This window comes from Dicentrarchus labrax, unplaced genomic scaffold, assembly GCF_905237075.1.
Source record: "Dicentrarchus labrax unplaced genomic scaffold, dlabrax2021, whole genome shotgun sequence".
NCBI lineage: Eukaryota > Metazoa > Chordata > Actinopteri > Moronidae > Dicentrarchus > Dicentrarchus labrax.
Genome location: NW_026136720.1, coordinates 19040022 through 19063832, shown reverse-complemented (window position 1 = coordinate 19063832; position 23811 = coordinate 19040022). Strand labels below are relative to the sequence as shown.

At 41.4% G+C, this 23811-nt stretch overlaps 1 protein-coding gene across 2 annotated transcripts in view; it reads right to left on the bottom strand.

Annotated features, from left to right (window-relative positions):
* Positions 1-9444, bottom strand: part of wnt7bb (wingless-type MMTV integration site family, member 7Bb) — a 37300-nt gene extending 27856 nt beyond the window's left edge. The window contains exons 1-2 of one of the 2 annotated variants that reach the window (XM_051382358.1): positions 8754-9444; positions 1628-1854 (exon numbers count right to left, since the gene is read on the bottom strand). In XM_051382358.1, coding sequence (XP_051238318.1) covers positions 1628-1854; positions 8754-8824 — 298 coding nt within the window. In that variant the 5' untranslated portion in view covers positions 8825-9444. Of the gene's footprint in view, positions 1-1627; positions 1855-6130; positions 6628-8753 lie in introns of those variants that run through there. The other variant, XM_051382356.1, reaches the window with a different exon arrangement.
* Positions 9445-23811: the final 14367 nt, after the last annotated feature.

The following is a 23811-nucleotide window of genomic DNA, read 5'->3' as shown; positions in this document are numbered from 1 at the left end:
TGTGCACACAGTCATGAGCCAGCCAGGCATGGACACAACCAATTTGGCTCGATTAACAACAGATGTGTCCATCTATTTTGGTTCGACAAGCGTTCTCTGCAATAACACCATTAGTTGTCTCCTCATTTGTGATATCATTTTTCAACCATACGTTTTCCCCATTAGGGCTCCAGTGCCTTTCGGTAGCTTTTCCATAACTTTGGCATATCCAGCAATGGACGGCATGCTGCTAACCAACAGGCTCACTGCAGAACCTACATCAACAGAAACCAGAGCGTGCTGGAGAAATACAACATTGTCAATTGAAAAGAGGACAACTAACATGGGCTGGAATCAGCAGTATATGAAGTCCTATTGAGCAATGCCAACGCAAAATGGTTATACAATAGAGAGTCAAAGGGAGTGTGTGTTGCTGGTTTGAGTTTTGACTGTGTGATGTGTGCAGCTTGGGTTTGGCTTATGAAGAGCCATATTTCATGGGGCTCAGAGGGTCGGGGCTGGTACCACATTTTTGATACTCTTCTTGTACTGTTTTCTTAAAACTGAGACAATAGGATGGCTCGAAACAGACATTACGTAATTTCTGTTCTCTCTTTAATAAGAAAGTCAGTGGTATTATCATTGTCAACTTCATTGTCATTACCAAATGACAGTCAGTGACACAGGCAGCGAAAAAAGAAATGAAGGGATGTGTGAAGTTGTAATCCCTTTTTTGTAATGTGTTTTCAACGTTCAGTTATTCATTTAATGATCCACTGTGAACAACGCACAGACACACACACACAAAGTAAAGATATATCACTAATAACATTCATATTCTCAATTACCTTATTCCTTACACAACACTCCAAACCTTAACCTCATTAACCTTGATATTGCCCTTATCCAGCTTCAAAGTTACAAAAACATGGTATATTCTGGTGGTTTGTTCCAGTGCTGCATTGTGAAGCAGTAGTTCACCCAAACTGAAGAATTATTCAAATCAGTTTTATACACAATTCTGTACACCACTTTAGATGCATGTGCCTTTAATTTGTTTACTTCAATAACAAATTTTGGGTATGCTGGTATTCACATGGAAGATCTGGAATCCAAACATTCTGGCTGATCGCAAATTTGTCTGAGAATTTGCACCACTGAAGTATAATTTCAATCAAGATCGATCCTGTATCAACATCCATTTCTGTGTCAAAATCAGATTTTTAGATCTTAACTGTTTCTGTTTTTTTTCACTGGTCCTAAATTGAGCTATGTTTAATTAAATTATCACAATCTAATTCACACACAGAAACAGGGGCCCATTTTTTGTCCTAGAGTTTGAACAGAGCTCTACCCAGAGAGTCCTGCAGGGTAGAAATCATTAACTCAAAACTAAACATACATAAAAACCTGTACCTATATTTAATCCTAGTTCTAACTAAATAAAGGTTTGACACTAAAAGAAACTTGACCATTAAAGGAGTGATTACTGGCAGCAATAGCATTACTGTGCAAAACATATACTCACTCCAACAGGTAAGGCTCTAAAAGGTTCTGACAAGGACAGCCATAAAGGAGCACACATACACAAATCCACACACAAGCGCACACTGTGCCCTTCCCCTTCTGTGATAGAACCCAGACTGACCTACTCGCAGCTCCTGACCGAAGACTGTCCTTTCTCCCAGCGCCGAACAGTTCCAGCGTCCATAACGGAACTGGTATTGACACTCATTGATGCCCATCTGGGCGCCTTCGCCCACAACAATGATGGCGTCCGGGCGGCTCTGGCAGATGGCCCGCTGGCGAGGTGCCAGCCCGGGAATCTTGTTGCAGATGATGTTGGCACCAAGAGCCACCACCGAGGATAGGGCCCTGCCAAGGTAAGAGAAACACATGTACACACACATTAGTGTACACACAGACACGTGCGCATACATACATGCATGCATGGTTGCACACACAGACACACACACAGACTCAGTTAGAACTTCAAGAGGATGGTCAGACTGACTCACTTAAGTGAGACTCTCCAGAAAAGGATTCAATTCGACCAATGATTGATGCACATTCCGTAGTGAAGTGAAAGCTGTACTGCATCAAAGTATTTCTATTTAATGGATTAGAGGTCAATCAAAAACCTGAAAACTTAAACCAACATAAACTTGCTAAAACAGCCCAGAGAGAGAAAACAAGATGCTTATTTGACTACTGACAACGCCATTCCACATTGGTTTGGATGGTGGGAGTTTGAGTAATGAGTTGTGGTTTATGTGTTAATTGTTAGGTAACTGCGTGCGGCATGAATAGTTGCCAGACTTCACTGTTACACAGATACAGTATATACACATGCTGTCTTACGTGTCTTGTAATGTAGATGCAGGGTTCACTTTTTTAACCAAATGTCACACAAAAAAAAAAAGATTTGTGTAATCATGTGTTTGAAAGTTTTCATAGTGTAAAGTGCTGCCTTTAAATTTCATTATAGACTACTTTTACTTTACCCAAATCCTATAACTCCTTTACATGGAATATATGTAGTGAATAGTAATATAGTGAATGTATAGTGTATAGTAAATGATAAACGTCCTTCTCAGTTTAGGGAGACTTCATCATATCGCTCGATATGATAATATCAGAACATATGTTAAAGATGGAACTGCAACCACGGAAAAAAACAAAACAGATTACAGCTAAACAAAGTGCTGACTTTCTCCACAACTTTGTTTTATAGCCCTTGAAACGATGTAGATACATACTTTTTAAACATGTCAGGGGCAGGGAGCCATAAATGAGCGTAGAGACAAACGTCGGCTTTGAAGTATGACGTCGACCTCCAAAGGCTTCACCACAAACGGGGCAAACTAACGAAGGCAAGTTGTGTGTCAGCAAAAAGCAACAGCGGCATCAGAGGAGCGAAAAGGAAGAATGCACAAGGGGCAAAGACACTAAAAAAGAGAAACAGACGCAAATTTCTGTGGATTCTAGTTCACAGTGATCTTGGTAGGACATCCCTGACGAGGAACAAAGATAATGATCGTTGATTAGAAATCGTTCTCGGACAATTATATTCCCTTTACGCTGGTTGTAAGTGTCTCCACAAAGGCAGAAAACATAAATCTCAATTTCAAACAGATAAATTCAAATAAATCCTAACTGCAGCGAGACGAGTATCTGTTTCCAGGCTGAGGACTGCACACAATCCTGGTCTTCTCAGTGCAGTCAGGGGAACGTGCTACAGTATATAAAAGGGAAATTGTGTATACTGTTGATTTAGCAAACCCTGCTCTGAAAATTACCACAAAAGTTAGGACAGCCAGTGTCTGCAGTAAACACTGAGGCCCGCTGCTGCTTTCGAACCCTCTTTGCTCTCTCTGCCGTTAAACAGGCTTGAACTCCTCTGACCCTCTGTGACCCTCTGCTGTATATGTGGTCGTTCATGGCAACAATGAGATGCAGTCTACACAAACCAAAAGGTCATGCTCATTAAGAAAAGTAATGTGCAACTGGAGAAATTCACTGTCCTGCATAATGAACGTTAAGGGTGAACAGAACTGGTTTGTTTGTATAAATCCAAAGGCAATAAAATACATTTCAGTTATTTAGATCGCCGATATTTCAGTGCACCTCTTGCAAAACACATTGATGTTTTCAAGTCTGACAAACAGAACTAATGACTTCCCCTCTTGGCTCTTTCTCATGTCATTCACCTGCTAATTCACAAAATCACAGTCTACCACTGGCAACCCAAACCATCAGACAACACCAAACAGAGAATTCCAGAGCTAAGCTTGTAAATCCCCGAAATCATCAGAGTGCACAAATGCCATTCTGTTTGCTTAGCGTATACTGTGTGTGTACGCCAGCAGCTTGGGGGCAGCTCACCCACGGTCACAGATCTACCACCAGATAGAAGGCCAACAGAAACTCTAACAACACTTGGAAATGTCACAGAATTTGTCTGCTTCGATGCTGCAGTCGCTATTAATAAATGGCAAATTTATACACAACATGGAGTGTGATATCATGTATGAGGTATTGGAGTAATGATCTAATGTATAAACTGATGCAAAGTGTGCAGATTGATCACGGATGACATTGGATATTAACACAGCTGTGATAGAGATGAAGAAGGTTTTCTTTATTAATTTCTAAGCAGCAGGTGGCATGAATTTTTGCCACGTTTGAGCCACATTAGAGTGATATGTTAGATTTTGATCAATAAACTGGTTGTGCACAAATTATTTGACAGCTACAGCTTCACCTTCAAATGTAGGCGTGAAACAGATCTTTAAAACCTTTATGTTACAAAATGTGGTTGAACGAAAAACATGTCACGCTAAACAGCCAACATTAAATGTCCGAGAAACAGTTTGAGCTGACAATAAATTGATTTCTTTGATAAAATGTAATTGAAAACATCAAATCAGTGCCAGTGTGAGCAGCAAGGAGCTTACAGATACCATCACAGGGTAGTTTGGGCTTAAGAGAAACTATAGTCATGGCATACAGCGTGATCACAGCCACCTACTCCATCACATTGAACACCTTGAACCTTACTGACACACTATTAAGCTCCCAGGCACACATCTTCTACCGAGGAATGCACTCACAAAAATGCCAGAGACACAACTTACCTAAGTCAAGTGAATAATGCTCTTCTTTTTTCCAAGAGCAGGAAATTAACTTTTATTTTAGTGCTGAATGTGATTGTCCCTCTTCTGCTGCTCGGTCACAAATAAGAGTTTAAGATGAACAGTGCAATGAGAGTGTTTAATTCATAACTAAATCCTACTTACATCTGTTTTAAACTATATCTGCAGTCGTGCACTGGTTAGGCCAGTGTGATATTAACAAAACAGAGTGAAAATGGTCAGATTATTGCCATTGGAACATTAAGTGTGAAATTCCTCAATATTGGAGTGTGAGGTGTGCAATGGCCCAAAAGCTGTACATGGTCAGATCCTCTAGCTGACAGCTCATTTACCACCCACAGCTCTACAAATATTACAGTTTAACTGCCAAACCATCAGTTGTTAGTGTAGTTTTGAGGCGCTGCATTATTTTTAATTCATATGTAAATGTTCTCCTCCGTATTTTGTTGTTAATGCTCAACAGAAAACATACATAAATAATCCAAACAAACAATGGTATGTAGATTTGATGTGCAAGCCATCACTATACTTAGCAGCCCACTTTTAACAGCAAACCAAAAACCACATCTATTTTAGCATCAGGTTTGGGGTCTCCGGGCAGCAGGGGAAGGAGCGGGGAGCACGGGTGAGTAATTATTCTGGAAGCTTTAAGAAAGCCAGAGTAATTCTCGTTTAATTCAAAGCCGCATCGCATTATATTGTCAATCACTCGCATGTTGCAGGCAGATATTGTAAGATGTGGGTCCTCAAATGAAAACATCAAAATACTAAGAATTAACCCAAAGTGAGGTAGCGCACAGAGATACTCTTTCACACTCTCTTACAGGTTAACGGTGCTCGCATGCGTAAAAACGGACCATATTCTCTTAAATTCTCCTCACAGGAAAAAAAGACGCTCAGCATCCAATTGTCTTGAACATCTCTGCCACTCTGTGGCCAAAGTGAATCCATGTAGCAGTTCCCAGAAGGTTTTGTTTTTCTGATCTTGCAAAAAAAATAACTGCCAGACACAAACCATCACTGCTTACTAACAAGACACGCTCATCCACCAGCAGACGGCACATTAGGTGGTTCAGGTTTTCGCCTAATTAGTTTATTCCCACATGGATCATTTCCCCAGCGATGTTTCCACTGATGAGTATTCTCTACGGGATATTTCGCTTGTATAACATTAGGACGTGTGTGAAAATATCATAGGATTAAATAACATTTACTGCGCAAGTTAAACTTCTGCTACGTCTGCTCCCTGCGCCGTTACACTTTGATGACACAATACAAACAACTTCAAATGAATCTTCAATCTGTGGACGCGGAGAACTAAAGAGATTCATGTCAGAACCGGCGTTTAATGATTAGGAAAAGGGAGATAGAGCCCGTTGTCCGGTAGGAAAGTTGAACGGGACCAAAACCAAACCCGTGCGTCTTTGTGTCGTTGAGAATGAGCGCGCGCACTCTCTGAAGGTAATTAAGGACCCCGTTAATTGGCTCAAACTTACAGGTAGCTGCCACTCGTCAGGATCAGGAAGATCTGTGGATAATAGACTGACAGCAGTACACTGCGCGACGAGAAGATGATCATGATGACATTGAGCAAATGGCCACGTTCGGATTGAGTGAGACGACGCGGGCAGGATGAAAAACTTCCTTAATTCCCGGCTTTTAAGTCCCTTTAGCACAAGATCAAAAAAAGAGCTGCTGTGCGTCTCCTTGTCTTTGGCGCGGTGGCTCTACGCAGCTCCAAGCTCCCAGGGCCGTGTGTGCGCTGAGATTGGCTCTGTCATCTCTCAGCGGCGGAGGCTGTTACACAGTACCGTGGGTTCCCGAGCCGGAATGATGATGGTTTTAGGGATTTTGCATGGCAGAAAAGTGCCTCTCTCCACTCTCGTGAGAGTCGTGCCTGCCATTGGGCAGGGAGAGACACTGCTATCCGCCCACTTTGCCACAACGGGACAATAGGGTGACACTGATCCGATCCCCGTTGGACGTGCAGGAGGTTTCATTCACCATCATCATCATCCCCCCCCCCCCCCACACACACACACACACACACACCCTCCCCTCTCCACATCCACCACCATCATCCAGCCAAAAATAAACAAACATCGACGCTGGCTGCTTGAGCCTCACACACGGCTCCATGTGCAAAAAATCTGCACATTTCCTTGGCAGGATGTCGTGCTGAATCAACTAGTTGGTGTCATGTTAACGCACAAAAGTCTTTGTAATGTGCCTGATGTGATTTTCGTAATATTTCTGTATGGCTGTCTATGTGAGCGTGAGCATAGAGCTGTCATTACCCTGCTGAAAATAGTTCTCCCTATCTCTTGTGATATTCCTATAATTGTTATATTACATTTGGGAACTATACAGTGGTATGTCCTCTGGTAACAGGTTTTCCTATAATACTTCCTTAGAGACATGAACTATCTTTGTGGTACTCAAATATGAGTTTATTATTTCCTGTGGTATATTCCTATAGGCGTCTATAGTATTTATGCCCATGTCTGCCTGTGCGCTCTGATGGCTGGGTTCAAATATTCGTTTTGTGCCCCTTGCTGTAAAATGGAATAATAATCTCCCCAGACTGAGGGACTGCTGAAGGTGAAGGTATAAGAAAATAACACCGTTGTTGCCCGAGATTGGATCTGAGGAGAGAAATAAAATACTTGGGGAGGTTTCGTCTCCGAGCTTACCGAGTGGAGGGCTTTTATCGCAACAGCATCGTGACTCTCACTCAACACCTGCATGCTCCAGTCATTGTAAATGAAGAGGGTACCATGAAAGATTTAGCCGGAGTGAAAGGATGGAAGGAATGAGCTAACTGCTCGGGCTTAGTAAACACGGAGATGGGAGACTTCCCCCCCCTTATTGGAGCTCTGTCATGTGATATGAGCATCTGTCAGTTACACGCTTCACTCCACCTGAGGTTCTCACAGGGAGGGCTGACACTTGTTTTGTTGGTTTGGTTCATTGTGGCTGCAAGAAGCATCGAAAATACTATGAGAGCAGTATATATAAAGCTTTGAAGTTGTATGGGCTCAGTCTGTTTTACTCTGTTTAAAAACTGGCTGTATGTGTGTGGCAGTTTATATTTCAGTTACTAACGTCTAATTATTTCATGCGCATTTTTTATTTTATTTTGCGGTTATTCAAGAGAACAAACGTGGCGCATAAAAAGTTGTCTGTAATATGGATCAATAATCTATAATAGTGTTGAGGGAAAAAATCCAATCACTCATAGATCTTGTGGGTTTACCCTCCACTGCATCCTTATCAAGCATGCATTGTTCCATATACCTGTATAAGTTTGGGCCCTTAGAGATTATTATAAGTATGTATAGTTATACATTTTAGGAAGGTCAAGGTCAAGATTAAAAATGTTAAAATTATAATGTTATACCGGTAATTATAAATGTTTCTACTATTTAGCATACGTATTTCATGAGTAAAGAACGCACACAACATTAACCGTCCCATGCATGTACAGCTTGAAGAAAATCAACAAAAAAAAAATGTCCCAATTGGATTCTCATGAGACTGAATTCGTCAAGATACCACAGTGTGTCTACCTGAGGGTCCTAATATGATTGCGGTAGAAGGAACGGATAGAAGTCCATCTGTGTTTATGCATCAAGGTGAGGTATTGCAAAACAGGTAAAAACTCCGTCTGGGCAATGGAATGTGGAAATACAACTCAGTCTGCCGCTATTAATGAAGGTATGCAGGGGTGAGCTGGATCTGGAGCAGAGACAGCGGCTCAAATTATCTTGTGCGACAAAGGAGCAGGAGTCTCATGAGGTGAACTTAATAGCCCTCTGACAGCGAATACGAATCGATCATATTGCCTGTTGGCATGAGACCTGATCTGCCACTTTTACGCACAACACATTCCCCAGGTGCATGCGTTTGGACATAATGATTAAAATAGTTGTTTTAAATACACCTGCTGCTGAAAAGTGGGGTTTTTTTTTCACAGCATGCTTAAGTCTGAGGTCAGAGGGCAGCCGATGCTCTCCTGTAAAGAGTTTCATTGTCAAGAGTGTCGCAATGACTTTCTTATTGCGCATGTGAAGCAAACAGTCTACGCATGTAACCACAGGTAATACAAAAAAAACTCACCCAAGTCTGAGGTATATGATGCCAAAACACAGGAACACGTAGAGACTCCGCTTTCGGAGGGGTTTGTGCATGATCGTTACCACTTTGTCCAGAGGCCATGCACTGTAACATAAAGTGGTCACGCTTTCCGTTCACATTGGCAGGTTTCCTAACCCTTCCAGATGCACGTATACCGCCTATTTTCCGCGACATGGAGCTGAAGCGACTTTGAAATCTTCGACCGTGTGAAATCCATGGTCCAGCAGTGCAGGTGAGATGCTGATGACGACCTGAAAGGTGGATAAGAACTCCAAAATGAAACTTGAGAGAGGGTCGGACTTGAAAGGTGAATGAGTTCTTGGAGGAAGTGCCTCCTATTTGTCCTTACTTTGACGGTGGAGCCTAATTAGCAATTCCCATTTGCTGCGCCTTGCAGGTAGAAAAAAAACAAAAAAACAACTAGTTACACTTACTGCAGTGCCCTGTCAACCCTCTGGATTTGGTTTTTGTTTAAAGCTTTTGTGCATCGCTCGCCGTTTCTATTCATCGAAGACATCTTAAACTCTGTCCACGTTACTAACTTACAACGGCCAGGTACTCTAATACAGGTAACAAAAGGGCTACACTCCTCCTCCTCCTCCTCCAGCATGGATATGCAGGGGATGGGACGGGCTTGAAGTCTGAGCTCAACACGTGTAGTTGTTGTACAGAAAACTAAAAGGAAACCAAGCGAAATGGCTTTTTATAGGCCTGTAGCCGAGGCGAGGCTGGTGCTTGTTGCTTGCAACATTGGGCATTGCCCCACCAGTGTGGGCTCCCCGGATGGACTTCACCACAACAGTAAACCCCATAAAGTCAAACAGACGAGGAATGGCTTTCCAGCTGTAGGAATAAAAATTACCATTGCATGACTAATAATGACTAACAATAATGAACTGGCGTCATGATAAGTATCTGCCAGTGAGGTTCTGTCAGTCACTTTGATTAACAGCGCAATGCATGAACAAAACAACACAAACATCCATGTTACCATTACTTGGGTTTGAGTCAGGGTGATGTGGATTTTGAGCAGATGTTCAGAATACAGTCAACCCCTTTGGGAGCTGTTATTTGACTAAGAAGACTCCCTCTGGTGGCAACATAGAGTACAGAGAAAAACCTCTTGACTGTAGTGGGGCTGCTGCATCACAGTCCATTCACAATCAGGAGTGAAATACTGTGGGCGCGCTGCAGACCAGTGCAGAAATGCATTAATGTGTGTGTTACGGTGAAATAACATTAAAATATCTTCAGAACAAAATTATATCATGGAATTGTTTCATCCTGACACTGAATTAAGTCACCCACTTGATAATTTGTGATGAGTTTATGGTCTTGTGGCTTCAAATTTAAGTGTAGTTGTGAGGGTTTTCAAAAAAGTTTAAATACTACTTTTCACATATTTAATAGAACAAAATTTCGCTAAATGTGTTGAGTTAGTGAGGAGGAACTTTAATATTGGGTGAAACACAACTTACACCAACTTAAATCAGAAAAGAACAGTTTTCCTGCAGCAAACAACACTCATCCTGATATTTTTCCCCTCTTCCTGACTAGTCTAGGAACCCCATTCGCTTTTCTACATTTTATGGTCTTTGTTCAATTTCTTAACAGAACACATAAACCATCAATTCAGTATATTTCCAAGAAACTGCATGAAAAATGGCTAACGTGTTGTAATAATGATGGCTTAAACTAAAATTACAGACATGAGCTATCTGAGCACATAGACTGCCAGGCTGTTGTTGACCACGAGAAACAGACAAAACCGCAGAGACCTTTGTTTCAAGACATCCCTGCATTGTGGTTTCAAGGCCTTTTCCTTCAAAACATGCCCATCAAAATTCCAGATGGATTTTAGAAATAATGAAAGTCAACATGCGGGCCCAGGGTGACATAAAAAAGACATGTATTTGATGTCTACCCTGTAACAGATGGTCTTGTTTGTCTTCAAATGTACATAGCTCATCGTCGAGGCCTGGGTGGGGATGGTCCTGTTTAGTTTAATTAAAATGTTCAAAGAGCCAACACTTTTTTATTAAAGCAGGATCAAGACCAGGGACAGTGTGCGTCAGCGTTATTTGTCACCCGCCATTGTCATTATAGACATGTCACACACATCCACGCTCGCTCGTTGTCGACGCACACATTCCTGTGCACGCTAACAAACATTATCTGTCTCTCTGCGTCCACACATACAGTAAGTATGCATACGGACACACAAATCAAACTGTAGACACAAGCACTGCGGACACACACAGAGACTCTCACACACACTGTAGCACTTGGGTGGTATGTGGAAGATCTTGTGACACACTGTTTATTTAACTTCAAAAAGCTGAGGCAGGGATGAGAGCATTTGGGTCAGCGAGGACATATCAATCTGAGTAAGTCATACGCCACATCACTACTTGTGCTTTATGCTGCATTACAGGCCATTGTATTTGAAATATTTCCTCTTAGAGTCTCCTGAAAGGCGGTCGCTGTCCTCCTTGCTCTGTACTTACACTCTTCTCAGTCTGCTCCATTACTTTAATGACTGTCAGGCAAACCTTTTTCAAGATTGCACCATTGTGTATCTGTTCCTTTTCATATGCATGTACTCTTCCCAAAAAGTAGAGGGGAAAATGTTGGGAAGAAAGGGGGGAAAAAAGGAGGGGATCGTATTTTGGCAAGCACTGGATAATATGTCGCACTGTCTTTTTGAATATTATTAAGTACTCTTGACCGACAACTAAATAAGAAAACCCACCGGTTGCCCATGTGTTTGCATAGGAGCTGGTTCAGCTGGAAACAGTGAGACGGCTGAAATGGAGAGCTTGCCAAACCATGGAGTGGCGTCTGGGGCTGGGTCCACCACATCTACACTGGGCCCCAGGCAAGAGGGGGGAAACGGCTATTATGCACTCGCAAAGTCCCCCTCTCTCCATCTCCATCAGCCATCTCCCTGTAACTCTCTGTTTTTCTTGATCTTAACACTTCCCTCAATTAACCGAGCTCAGATTTAGTTAGAGAACATGTCGCAGTGAAAGGAAGCAGCCCCAAAGGAAGGAAGAGGATTCACAGAGGTACGCTGAGAGAAAGTGACCTTTTAGACCTGGATGTCACATGTCTCCTCGTACATCTAACTGTGGGGTCAGAGGTTAAACCAACTCTACCAGTCCTCCCATCCTGACCAATGGGTTTGACCTTTTCCTCTCTCCTGTTCAGTCACAGCTGTGGATAGGGAAACAGGGTGTGATCTGATTAATTCCTCACCATGTTCACTGATACGTAAGATCCTTATTTGTGTGCATGTGTGTGTGTGTGTGCACACGCATGCGAGCAGATTTGCCAGGCTGGCTCCGTGTGTATCCTAGCCTGTTTGTTACCGAGTGATTAACCCAGGCTGAAATGCTGCACCATGCCCTCTCGATGGAAAGCAGGTTTTCTGTGGCCTGGCCTCACTAGGGTCCGATACCAATTGGGGAGCTTGTATAAAGTTTGAACTGAAACTCAAAGGGAGAGCAGTGTTTTTTCTCATGTTAAAACCTTTAAACACTAATTTGCAATGTTGCTATTTTAAATAGGGCTCGCTTCTTAGCAAGGCTGCTAGCCAAACTGTCATGGGAGTTTTTCTGATCAGGCCAGGGCTCCGAGACAGAACAGGGAGGTGGGATCAATTTACCAAAATCTGACAGTCTGGGACACCACGCCAAAGCTGTAGCCTCTATTCAAGAGCACACTCAGTAAAGTGAATGAAATGGCTTAGAGGAAAGAAAAGAGTCTAGTTTCAAGTTGGAGAGGCCTGAGAATGACAGAGATTAGGATTTGTTGCTACTGTGCCATGTGTCTAGACCTGGCTCTTGAGTATATGAGTGGGACTGTAGTTGGATATTTTCACTGAAGTAATATACACTTAATAATGACTGTATGTGATAGTTCAGCAGTAATAAATGCTGCTAGAACACGCCACCATTGGCAATCTTTGCTACATAAGACAACATAATTGATGTTTTGTTTTTCTGACTTTATGTCTTCTGCTAAAACACTTACAGGCTAATATTTGCTAATGAGCCGAAAGCACAATAAAGTACAATGTGAAAAATGTGTCTTTACAATAGGGATGCATTGGTTCCATTTTTTTCCCATTTGTTCAGACCAAGTACAATTACATACATTTGGATCCTTACCGATACCAAGTATCGATATGAGTACTTAATAATACCTTTACAGCTCTAACAATGACTTTTATTTTCATCAGATGTTCCTCATTTGTGTTAAAGGAGCTACTTTTCACCCCTCCCCATGACAGTTTAGCAGAGCATAGTTTGCAGTCTTCTATACTTTTGTCATTTTTTAAATCTTTTTTATTATATGGCTTTTTTATTATAATACGTCCAAACTGCTTACCTTAAAGCCGCAGAGATTAAAATAGCATTGCCATAAAGTGGTACTGGGTGCAGTGGTATAGAATAGGTTTATGATTACGATTGTGAGTACATGAGCATAGTATCAGACCCAGTACTTGATACTGGTATCCCTGCTGTACACTTCAAAACTTCATGTTAGTTTATTGAATATGTTAAAAAAAAACAAAAAAACAACAACATTTGATTCATCTTTGCAGCTTTTCCTTCCCAAATAACAGAAACAACAAACCGGAAGAACAGATTAGTTCTTTGACTTGGTGTGGAGGATTGCACGGAAATTGTATTACTTCCAGAGATCACAATATCATGGTTGTACCCACATCAAAACTTTGATATGTAAAAGACTCAAACTTATAGTCCCCTAAATCCCAATGAGAAAGTCATCTGCAATGTCAATGCTCCCATTTCATCCTCAAATCAGACTGGACTTGCCTGACTGCTCCAAAGAAGTGATTTGTATGCAGGTGCTTGAACTGAAATCAGATGGACAGGAATTGTGCCACAGTTTGCACATGAGCTTGTCAGTTTTAATAAGAGCGGGACATCCACAAAGGGCCATATGTGTTGTGTAAGGGTACGTTACTGCTGTTTTTAAAGTGTTATGAATACAGCCCAGTTTGACTTAGTAGAACACTAAATGCAGGAACAATGAATTTCATCACTAAAAAACAAAAAACAACAACAAAAAAGACTGATGATACAATAAAAAATACATAAACCACATTCAGTCTCCTTGGTCAGAGAATGGAACCCAGGCATTTACATTCACAATAAAATCTGACAGGCATATGGCTTGTGTCTGTACCAAAGGCCCCAGACCTTGTGTGCAGTGGAGCGAATATAAGCAATACTCTCTGTTGGCCTCTAATAAGCCCGAGGATATGAGAAAAGGTCTGAGAACAGACAGAGTCCACGTCAAGTTGGCACTTTGGATGGGATTTCATCTGAAATATTAATATCATGACATGTTCCCTATGTCCAGAAGCAACAATTCAACTGGATAATTGCTGTTTTGTTTTCAAAAAGGCAGCTTGACTATGAAAAAAAGACATTAATAAAGCATAAATGACATAAAACAGTAAGTTTGAGGTTCATTTTATGACATTTAGAGTGCTCTTAGCACTCCAACATGGCCTATAGTTCTTTAAATAACCATCTTGCATCACTGATTCCAGCGCACATTGGTCTCATTGGCTGAGAGCTATTAGTGAATGTTCTGAGCATGTTTTGCCTCAATAGGCAGGAATATAGACGAGATAACATTGCAAAACTGAATTAGGTATTAACTTTCCTCTCCTTTTGGGTAAACTTTGCGGATACATCAAATGCATGCTTTGGCGTTGGAGTTTACATACCTGTGAAAGTTAAACAGAGCGCATTGACTTAAGGTGTGGCCCCATATTTGGATCTGACCGCAGTTATGGACGGGCACAAGTGCATGGACAAGTGCACACACACACACACATACACACAAACCTCACTCTGAACAGCTGGGAGTGTTTGCAGTGTGAGTGGGTCATTCATTCTCCTCTCTGTCTCACACAATGACCCATGCACTGTCTGTGTTTGCGCTGCACCTAGCTCAAACAGCCTTCGTTCCTGTCCCCTCGCCATTCAAGCACACTCTGAGGCTTGCTTTTGTGAAGACACACACAAACCGGCAAGGCTTGGCCTCAGGTCGCACTGGGAAAACAGGGGCCAAGTTCATTGAGAAATCAACTAGAATTTCAGAAATGCACCTGATACATTTCGCTCCGTGTTTTCTCTTCCGGCAATTGATAATGTTTTGGCATTCCAATCAGGGTCACAGAGATATTAGTCGTGCACTATTTCATTTCCTTAACAATGGCAGTCACAAAGACAAACCTGCTTTCGGGAAGAAGCTGGTACACCAAGTTCACAAAGCCAGTGGAAGCTTGTCCTCACATTTTCTCTCTGCTCCGCTATAGAAAAGTTAATAAAAGACATGAACTCCATACTGTCTTTACAAAATGAACAAAGGCCATTTTCAAAAGAGCAATCTCTTTTATTGTCTTAAATCACATCATGCATTACATGTACAGTTAATTGTTTTGAAGTATGATCAGATTCAGTAAGAGCAGGCCCTTCTATTGCCTGCTTCTAATTTTCTCAGAATTTCATTATTCTGCTGATGAACCCAGCATAAATCACTCACTGGATGAGTGCATCAGCTAAATGTCTAAAACGTATTTGGCCATTCTCAATCGACTCCATCTCTGCATATGCCATTCCCCTCAATCCATCCATGCTGTTTATCTTCAGCATTACATTTGGCAGATTGGGGTTTCTATACCAATGGCCTGATATGTTTGGATATAAGAAAGCGGTTTTCCTGTTTTGGCACTGTCAGAGTGTCTTTTCATATACCATCCTGACATCAAACACCGGGTATGTAATATGTAAAGGCCATCTGTGGCATTCTCTCCTCCTCACGGATGGCTTGGCAGCTGTGTAGTGAGGCCTAATAACACTGGCCTGATAGACTGCGGTATAAAGAAATGGCACAAAAAAGTTTCCTTACAATGCAGCCTTTTTCACGAAGGCTGATGTGAAATGATATTCAACCTAGATTTGCTGTTGATATAAGGGAGCAATTAGCTCGGCCAATCATCCTTCAAATTGCATTGTGGCACATGCCCAAGATTTTGTGTTATGCAATGTTTAAATTTCTCCCTGCAGGTTTAAAGGACCAGTGTGTAGGGTTTAGTGACATCTAGCCACTGAAGTTGCAGATTGCAACCGACTGGATGACCGCTTGCCTTCCAAGTGTGTGAGAAACTACGGGACCCACAAATCTCCCTTCTTCCAGAGCTTTCAGTCGCATCTGGTCCTCAGCAGATGGAGTTTGCCCAGTTGTCCAACTTCGGTCATGTGTTAACAGGTGATATGTGAGAGAGATTGTAACCTTGAAATCATGTGACCAACCGTCCATCTGCTTAGGAAGACCATGAGCATGAGAGCTCTGGAATAAGCTAGTAAGGGTTGTGCATGAGCCACATCAGTGGTGGCTGTAATTGCTCTGGTAAGCACAGTGATTGTCTGCATTAAACAAGGATGATAGTAGTATTTAGAGTATGTGCAGTATGTGTGAAACTGAGCTACTGTCTGCAAGTTAGTAAATGTAACAGTCATCCTTAAGTTTGATTTTTTTGTAAAACTCCTTTCAAGGACAAGAATGAAATGTCAGTTTTGAAATGATATTGAAAATAGTAAATAAATAGTATCTTAACATCCAAAGTTTCAAATGAATTGTGCACTGGTTAGCAGAAGAAGAATAAAGGAAGATACTGCTAGAAGACACATTTTTTATCATTATAATGGTGTTATTTTCTCATTTCCAGGCTTTCTTTGGTTAAATTGTTAACTTCTGTTTATCTCACCAAACAAAATAATGCAGTGTCCTCAAGTTAAAAGATTAATAAAACAAAAAGGAGCTCATAATCTAAAGGATGAGTCCACTGTTTTGCTTCCAGACCAACATACATTGTTCAGTTTGAGCACCAAGTGGTACATCAAGTACCAGGAACTAAATACTAAAGTTTCTACATTATACATTATATAAAACATAATTATCTGTACTTTATTCATTCATCATCCCAAATGTATGCAGCTGTCATTAGCCCAGTTCTCTTTACCCTAGGCAAACTTATTGGACACATACAAATGTCTCACTTCCTTTGACCATCCATTTGAATTTCTCCCAACTGAATATCCCTGCAGTGACAAAGAATTACAGACTAACAACACAAAAGAGCAAACACAACATATGTCACAAGATTAGAAGTAGAAAGCAAACGAGTGGCCGCAATCACTCCATAAATTTGAGTCCATCCTGAACTTGTTATCTGTTTGTATGTCTGTGTCGTGTCTATGAGCTGGACATCTCAGGTGGTTTCAGAATGTCCTGGGCTTCTCTGGCAGCACTAGGTTGGGCCTGGCATGGGGCTGCTTGTCAAACACAGGTTCTCTTTGTTGTGTCAGCCACACACTGAACCTTGCAGGGGCCTCACATACACAAAGGAATGTTTGGATAGATCTGTTACACAGCCACACACACTGCTTGTTTGCCTGTTTGACTCCACAACAGTAATCTGACATCTAAATTGGGTCAGGGAGGTTCTTGTAGAGCTTAGACACTGGACAGTGGATAAGAAGGCAGCCAGAGGAGAGGAAATGCTAGTAAGACAGTTAAATTGTTCTGGGTCAGGAGGGTCACAGTCAGAATCACTTAAATTGTCAGGAACAATATATGAGACGTCGTCCTGGTGACATTGGTGTAAAGGCACTGACTATGAGTTTGCATACCAACACGGGTTGCAAAGGGCAACCAGACCGTACAGAGACTTGTATGAACAAAAATAGAAATTAACTCCTTATGATTACACTATCTAAGGCCATTTGTCTATTAAAACTGTTTACTTCAACTTCACTTCTTTCCAAGCTGCTTTAAGGACATGAATCCCACATAATTTGCATGTACAGTCAACACATACTCTGTTTCAACTCTCATCCTGCTCCTGGCCTCCGGTTAACCCTGCACTTTTCTCCCTGTGTGTTTGGGTCTGTAAAAGCCTACTTTGTTGTGTCTGAGCAGTGAAGCATCCCAGTGAGCAACGACTTCCTGTGAGAAGTGACTGCTATTTCAACTCCAGAGCGCTGGGCTGCCTGCGGTTTGTCTGTCTGTTGGTCTGGGTGTCTGCCCTCAAGCTTCCCCTCGGCGCATAGAGGAAGAAGACATTTCCGTGGAGACAGAGGAGTGACAGCCAGTGCTGCCAAATCCAGAGCACCCTGTCGGCAGGCTCAACTCCACTGGAACTGCAAACAGAGAGCATTCTGGGTTGTCTGACAGCAGAGGTCAAAGGGCACTTTAGCGTTCCATTGCACTTGGACTGTGGCCGCTCTGAGGGGGTTCCTCCTTTCTTCGTCTTCTTCTTCCTCTAAGTGTCTTCTTCACATCCTCCTTCGTTCTTCTGTCTGGTGTCAGGGTTTTGGATGAAGATGACAACAACGGCTGGCCAGAGCCATTACCTCAGCCGCCACCAGCATGACAATGATATTTTCAGTCATAGCATAAACCCTGTTATAAACTAAAGCTGTAGAGACATGAAAGGCTTCCCATTTGGTTTTATTTTGCTGCGGCACAACACTTTTTTACAACATGCACTCCCTCAGAGAATTAAAAGAACGTCTCCTTTGTTTGGACTGTCTTATGACAATTAGGCCAAGTGCAAGAGTCAAAGTCATTATCAGCTTCTGATGAGAGGCTGTTGTAAGCGTGGAATGGCAATGTAATGGTCTTATAAAAGGCATTTATATGGAAGCATGACTCTTAAAAATTCCCAGATGACATTGTAAGTTATAATTAGTTAATGAACAAATGTAACTGCTTCAATATCTAGCACTGATTTTTAGAGCTAATCAGAGGGGACAAAGAAGGCCCACATCTTCATAGCAGCACTTTCTAGTCTCTGTAACATAACCAAAAGTGACTATAAGAAAACAGAGAGAGAAATGTTCTTCCGTTCCCCACATGCTGTTCTTCTGCGTATTTATTTTATTCTTCACAGAATTTATTTGTTTTTGGTCAAATCGGCCACCTCCATATCTCCTGGAGCCAATATTACACTCGGGAGTGGTTGGCCTATGAGTGGATTAGGACTTTTCCATTGACCAGCGGTTTGCAGAGGTTATAATCTTGCACCCTAAAGACAGATTTCCCGTTAAGCCCAGGAAAGCTGTCTGACACCACTTACTGGAATCTTGTGGAATTTGTAGCAAACGCTTGCTGGCAGAGGCGCAGACGCACAGAAAGCTCACAGAAAGTGGCAGATAGTAAATGTGGACAAAGCAATTCCTCCTTTTCGACCAATGGTGCACGAGGGTAATAAATTTGTCTTTTCTTTATCTTCATTTAGCTTGAACAGAATAATGGCTCCCAAACGTACACAGTGCTGGCGCCGCATGCTGTCGGACAGATAAATCATTCATAACTAAGCGATTAAATATATTGAGGGATATATTGGTGGTTAATGGGTGGTTGGATCCTGGCAATCTTGTATGAAATTCAGACTTGACCGCTGTCATCAGGAATCCAGTCGAATGATGATGTCTTTGAGAATCAGTGCCCATCTGTTTGTGGTATCATACATTTGTCAAAGAATCAGCTCAGTACATTATACATGTATGTGTCTGAAACATTCTATTTAAAAAAGTCTTCTTTGAAATGTGATCTGTACATGAAACTACCTCCTGTAGTGTTGGACTTGTTGGAGGTACAGTAGATGATGCACAGATCACTTTCTGTTTGATGTGAAATATTGTGCCAAGTGCAATATTTGAAAATATTATTACATTATCTGCCAAACTTATGCTCCAAATTCTAATTTTCTTGTGTCCAGTTATTGTAAAATATCTACATTTTGATTCCTGGTGAATGTAATTAGCTGCCATTGGAAGACAGTGGAATAAACTTGGAAAACAAAGTGACAGCTGAATCCCCCCAGCAGATGGAGACAAAGTATGCGGCACGAAATGCAATACAATGAGCTTGTGCCATTTTGAAAGACAATCTTTTTTCTGTCTCACGTAGTTGAATATCAAATAAAAAAATGTTCCAAAAATGCATGAAGTTGGAGGTTTGGTAATTTTTTATTTGTAAATCTTTACAAACGCCAACAAGCTAAAACATAAGAAAGACTGGAAAAACATACTAGAAAGAGAGGTTGACCTTTTAGAAGTCTGATTAAACCGAGCTGCTCTGTGACTCAGCAATGTGAACACCCAGCAGAGGGAGTGGTTGGACAAGCAGTGAGGCAAGCAGTGCGAGGGAGGGTCTTACTTTAACAGCCACTGGTAGTGGAGCCAGTGGATCTGGCCCGCATGGAGCCGGGGTCTAACTGTCCCCCAGTTCCTCCGCCATCTTAATTGCTGCCATATTTGCAGTAGTGACTTACGACTCAAATTGATCACTGTGATAACAGTTCGGACAAAACTAGTCTGTGCTCAGGTGAACAGTAGTGATACAGTGTATTTGTGTTCTGTTAAGCATCCTGTATTAGAAGGTGTATGTACCATTATAGTTTTTGTCAAGTCAAACTAAACTGATCATAGCTTTCACTCATCAGTGTGTTAACTGTCCAAACAGCAGTTTAGTGCAATGGCTGAATCAGTAGTCTATTAATCTCTTAATCATATGCAGCATTTGCCTTATTGTTGAAGTGACCATTTTATTTCACATGTATAATTTTTTGTCTGCAGCATCTCTCTGTTTTTACTTGACAAAGCTCAGAGTGATACTTTCTTCCTCTCTTTACTTACCCGCTATATGAATCGCCATTAACTAAAATTAAGGCGGATCTACCAGCTGCTAGTGGAGGCCCAGTCCCCGCTTGCACGCCACTGCACATATGAATATCACTTCATTAGCACTTCCTGACTACAGCCAGCACTACAATGGTTTGGACTGCCAACTCCACTCTATGTGTGTGTGGGTGTGTGTGTAAGGAGGGGGGCTCTTGAATCTTGATTGCACACCACTTTGTAGATTCAGAGGAACACACATCTCCTCCAATTCCAGCCTTGCCCTGTGATTGAAACAGTGTCTGGCTCGGACACCCCACGGTCCCAGTCCCACCAGGCGTATCACTGTACAGTAACAGTACCCCTATTAAGATTCAAAAAGAGCTTGATCAAAGATAGACATTGTGCCCACTGCTCCGAGTCAAAGTGCATTATAGTGCCGGGGTCTGTTTTAGTATGTAACACAAAGCACTTAAACATCAAACATATGTAAATACTCTGTTTAACTGTACAATCAATCTCAACTGGAATGAATCGTCAAAACTGTCTCCTCTCATAGCGTGTGGATTGACGTTAAAAATCTGGAATATATAGTAGTGTACGTTACTTACACAAACTGAATAACAATCACAAACGCACTGAACGATCTGATTATTCCCCTGTGAGGAAATGTCATTCATGTCCATGATTGCATGGAGGAAACTTCTTAAACATTGCAGAGCAGCATGGTTTTTATCAGTGCCCTGCATTATTTAAGGGACTTCCCCAGTACAACCACTATTGGTCACTACATTATATTATATATATTATATACTGATTTACATTAACATCTATTTTTCTTATTGTCAACACTTCCTATGAAAAGACCAACACCAACATCAATCCTACTCACAAGTATTCCCTGTGAAAGTGTCTCATATAACATATTCCTCTGTGCTATAGACATTATTATCACAAATATATATATATATATATATATAAACATTGAGCCCACTGGTGAGCCAAATCTGTAGATGAAAATAGTCCCCATCAAATAAACTTTTTACTCCTGTTTGACTAACTTTAGCAATGAACAGTAGTGCCCAGCTTTTGTAGGAAATTATTTGTCTTCAATTGAAATGAGTGTATATATGCATGAGCTATATTTTAAAAATGTGTTTCAATAGTAACAAATTATCTTAGAGCTGAGTGCCGCAGACAGGATAGTGAAGTCAGAAAGGATTGGGGGTTGGGCTAACACATTTTGGTCTTTTCAAGGACCAAATATCAAAAATATAGTATATGTCTGTATAGACAATAACATAACTGTACTCACCAAATAGTTACTGAGATCTGGGAACATGAAGACATCTCTTTAAAAAAAAAGTCAGTTAGACATTTTTAAAATTTGATTTACCATACTTACTGTAGTTGTGCAGTTCATTGCTCAATTTCATTTTAACTTGCAAATAAATGTAATGTAGTTATACTGTTGGCTTGTTTGCAACCTGTGTGGTCGTCTGACTGTGTTTCTTGCCCCTATGGACTTCATAGAAGCACCATTTTCATTTCACTGGAGTTTATTTATTTCCCTTGTGTTGTAAAAGTTGACTCAAGGTTTCTCCATCTGGTATTCTTGCATGTGTCAGCAGGCATCCTGATGCAAACTACCAGAAAATATACTGCTATTAATGAGATTATCTTTTCCCAAATGCTTCAAAGATTTTGAGAAAGATAAAAATCAAGACTCAGTGACCCAGTTAATTATACTGACCGCATGTGCACCAGATTTCCTACCCCATATACAATCAATCTTTGCTGCGTCCAGACCAATTTTCACCTTTTAACAAAGCAGAGCCCAGAGCCATAAACTGCTCGACTCTGCCACTCACTGCACGTGTAAACTCTGCTGCTCGAGCTCCCTTCTAATCATACGGGTCAGATAAAAGTTCAGCGAGTAATATTCACAAGTGCCAATTTACACTGATCTCCTTCCTTTGCTTCATGTTTAGTTATCACGCAGGCTTAGAATTTACTCTTTGGCCATGTATTTCATCATGACAAATACTCTGTGGTCTTTACACAGCAAAAAGTGAATACAGATGTCTTTTAAATGTCAAAATGAGAACAAAAGCCAAAGAAACATTACAGAGAATCTCTATGAGCTCTGTATGATTTATTATTATGCCTGTTTTCCCTTAAATCTCAGTTGAGCAAAACTTTATTTTTTTCTAGTCTGTGATTCTTTCACTTGAGCCATCTCTGCTTTTTCACATTCAATTCCCGCCCACCCTGCCCCATCTGGCTCTGTCATTGGGGGAGATAGCTCTCTGTCTGTGATGCATCGGCCGGCTCACCAAAGCAAATTTGTGGTGATGCCACTGCAAAGCGACACTGGGGGGCCCAGTGCGCTGATTCAGCCTGTGTGGAGAAGGAGGGGTGAAGGGAAAGAAGGAGTGACACAGGGAGTGACAAAACTGTCTCCATGCAGAAGCACAAATATCATCAGCACAGCTCAGTGACAGGGGGAATGCTTGCTCACCAGACTTGTTAGCATTTTTGATCCAAAAACAAAATAGAGATACACAAGTAGGGGGCTTGATTTCAAGTGGTGATTATGGGTTTACAATAAATACTCTACAAATGCCTCTATTAATAGCCTTCTTGTGAATGAGTCCTATTTTTCTTTCCACACATATGTGCATTTTTTACAGTCCTCCAGTTCTTAAAGATCCTTGACCTTGCCTGACCCTTGAGCGTTCTACCACAAAGGATGTGATTGTTCTGGCCCTGGAGAAGGACAATGCATGTTTGTCATCTCTGGGAGCAGTCTGGGGGTTCAAGAGATATACAGTATTTGTATTGTGCAGTGACCAGCGTTGATTGCTTTATGATGTAAGTTCTTCGACGTCACTTAATGTAAGGGAAAAGAGCATGTTGTTCTGTGATAAATCCACAAGTCTGACCATTAATTATACTCATGTCTTTCCTGTTGTTTTCTCAGCTTTTTTACAGCACTGGCATGTAGTGAAGAATGTTGTATTTCATTGACTTTACAAATGAAACGTCCTCCTGCCTTTGAATTATAGCACTGCATGCCCACAAAACAGGTTTTGCAAGTGCAGAGCAGTCAATTGTGGATGATAATGGTGGTTTGTGGGCCAACATGGGCCAAAAAGTGTGAGGCCAACATGTTCGTTTCATAAACATAAAAGCAGCATTTGTCATGGCTGCTTTTGACAGCTCATGACAACATGTGATGAATAACACATGCCGTGTTGAGTAAGAGAACCACAGCAGGGCTATGGGGATGGCCCAACAGACAGTCT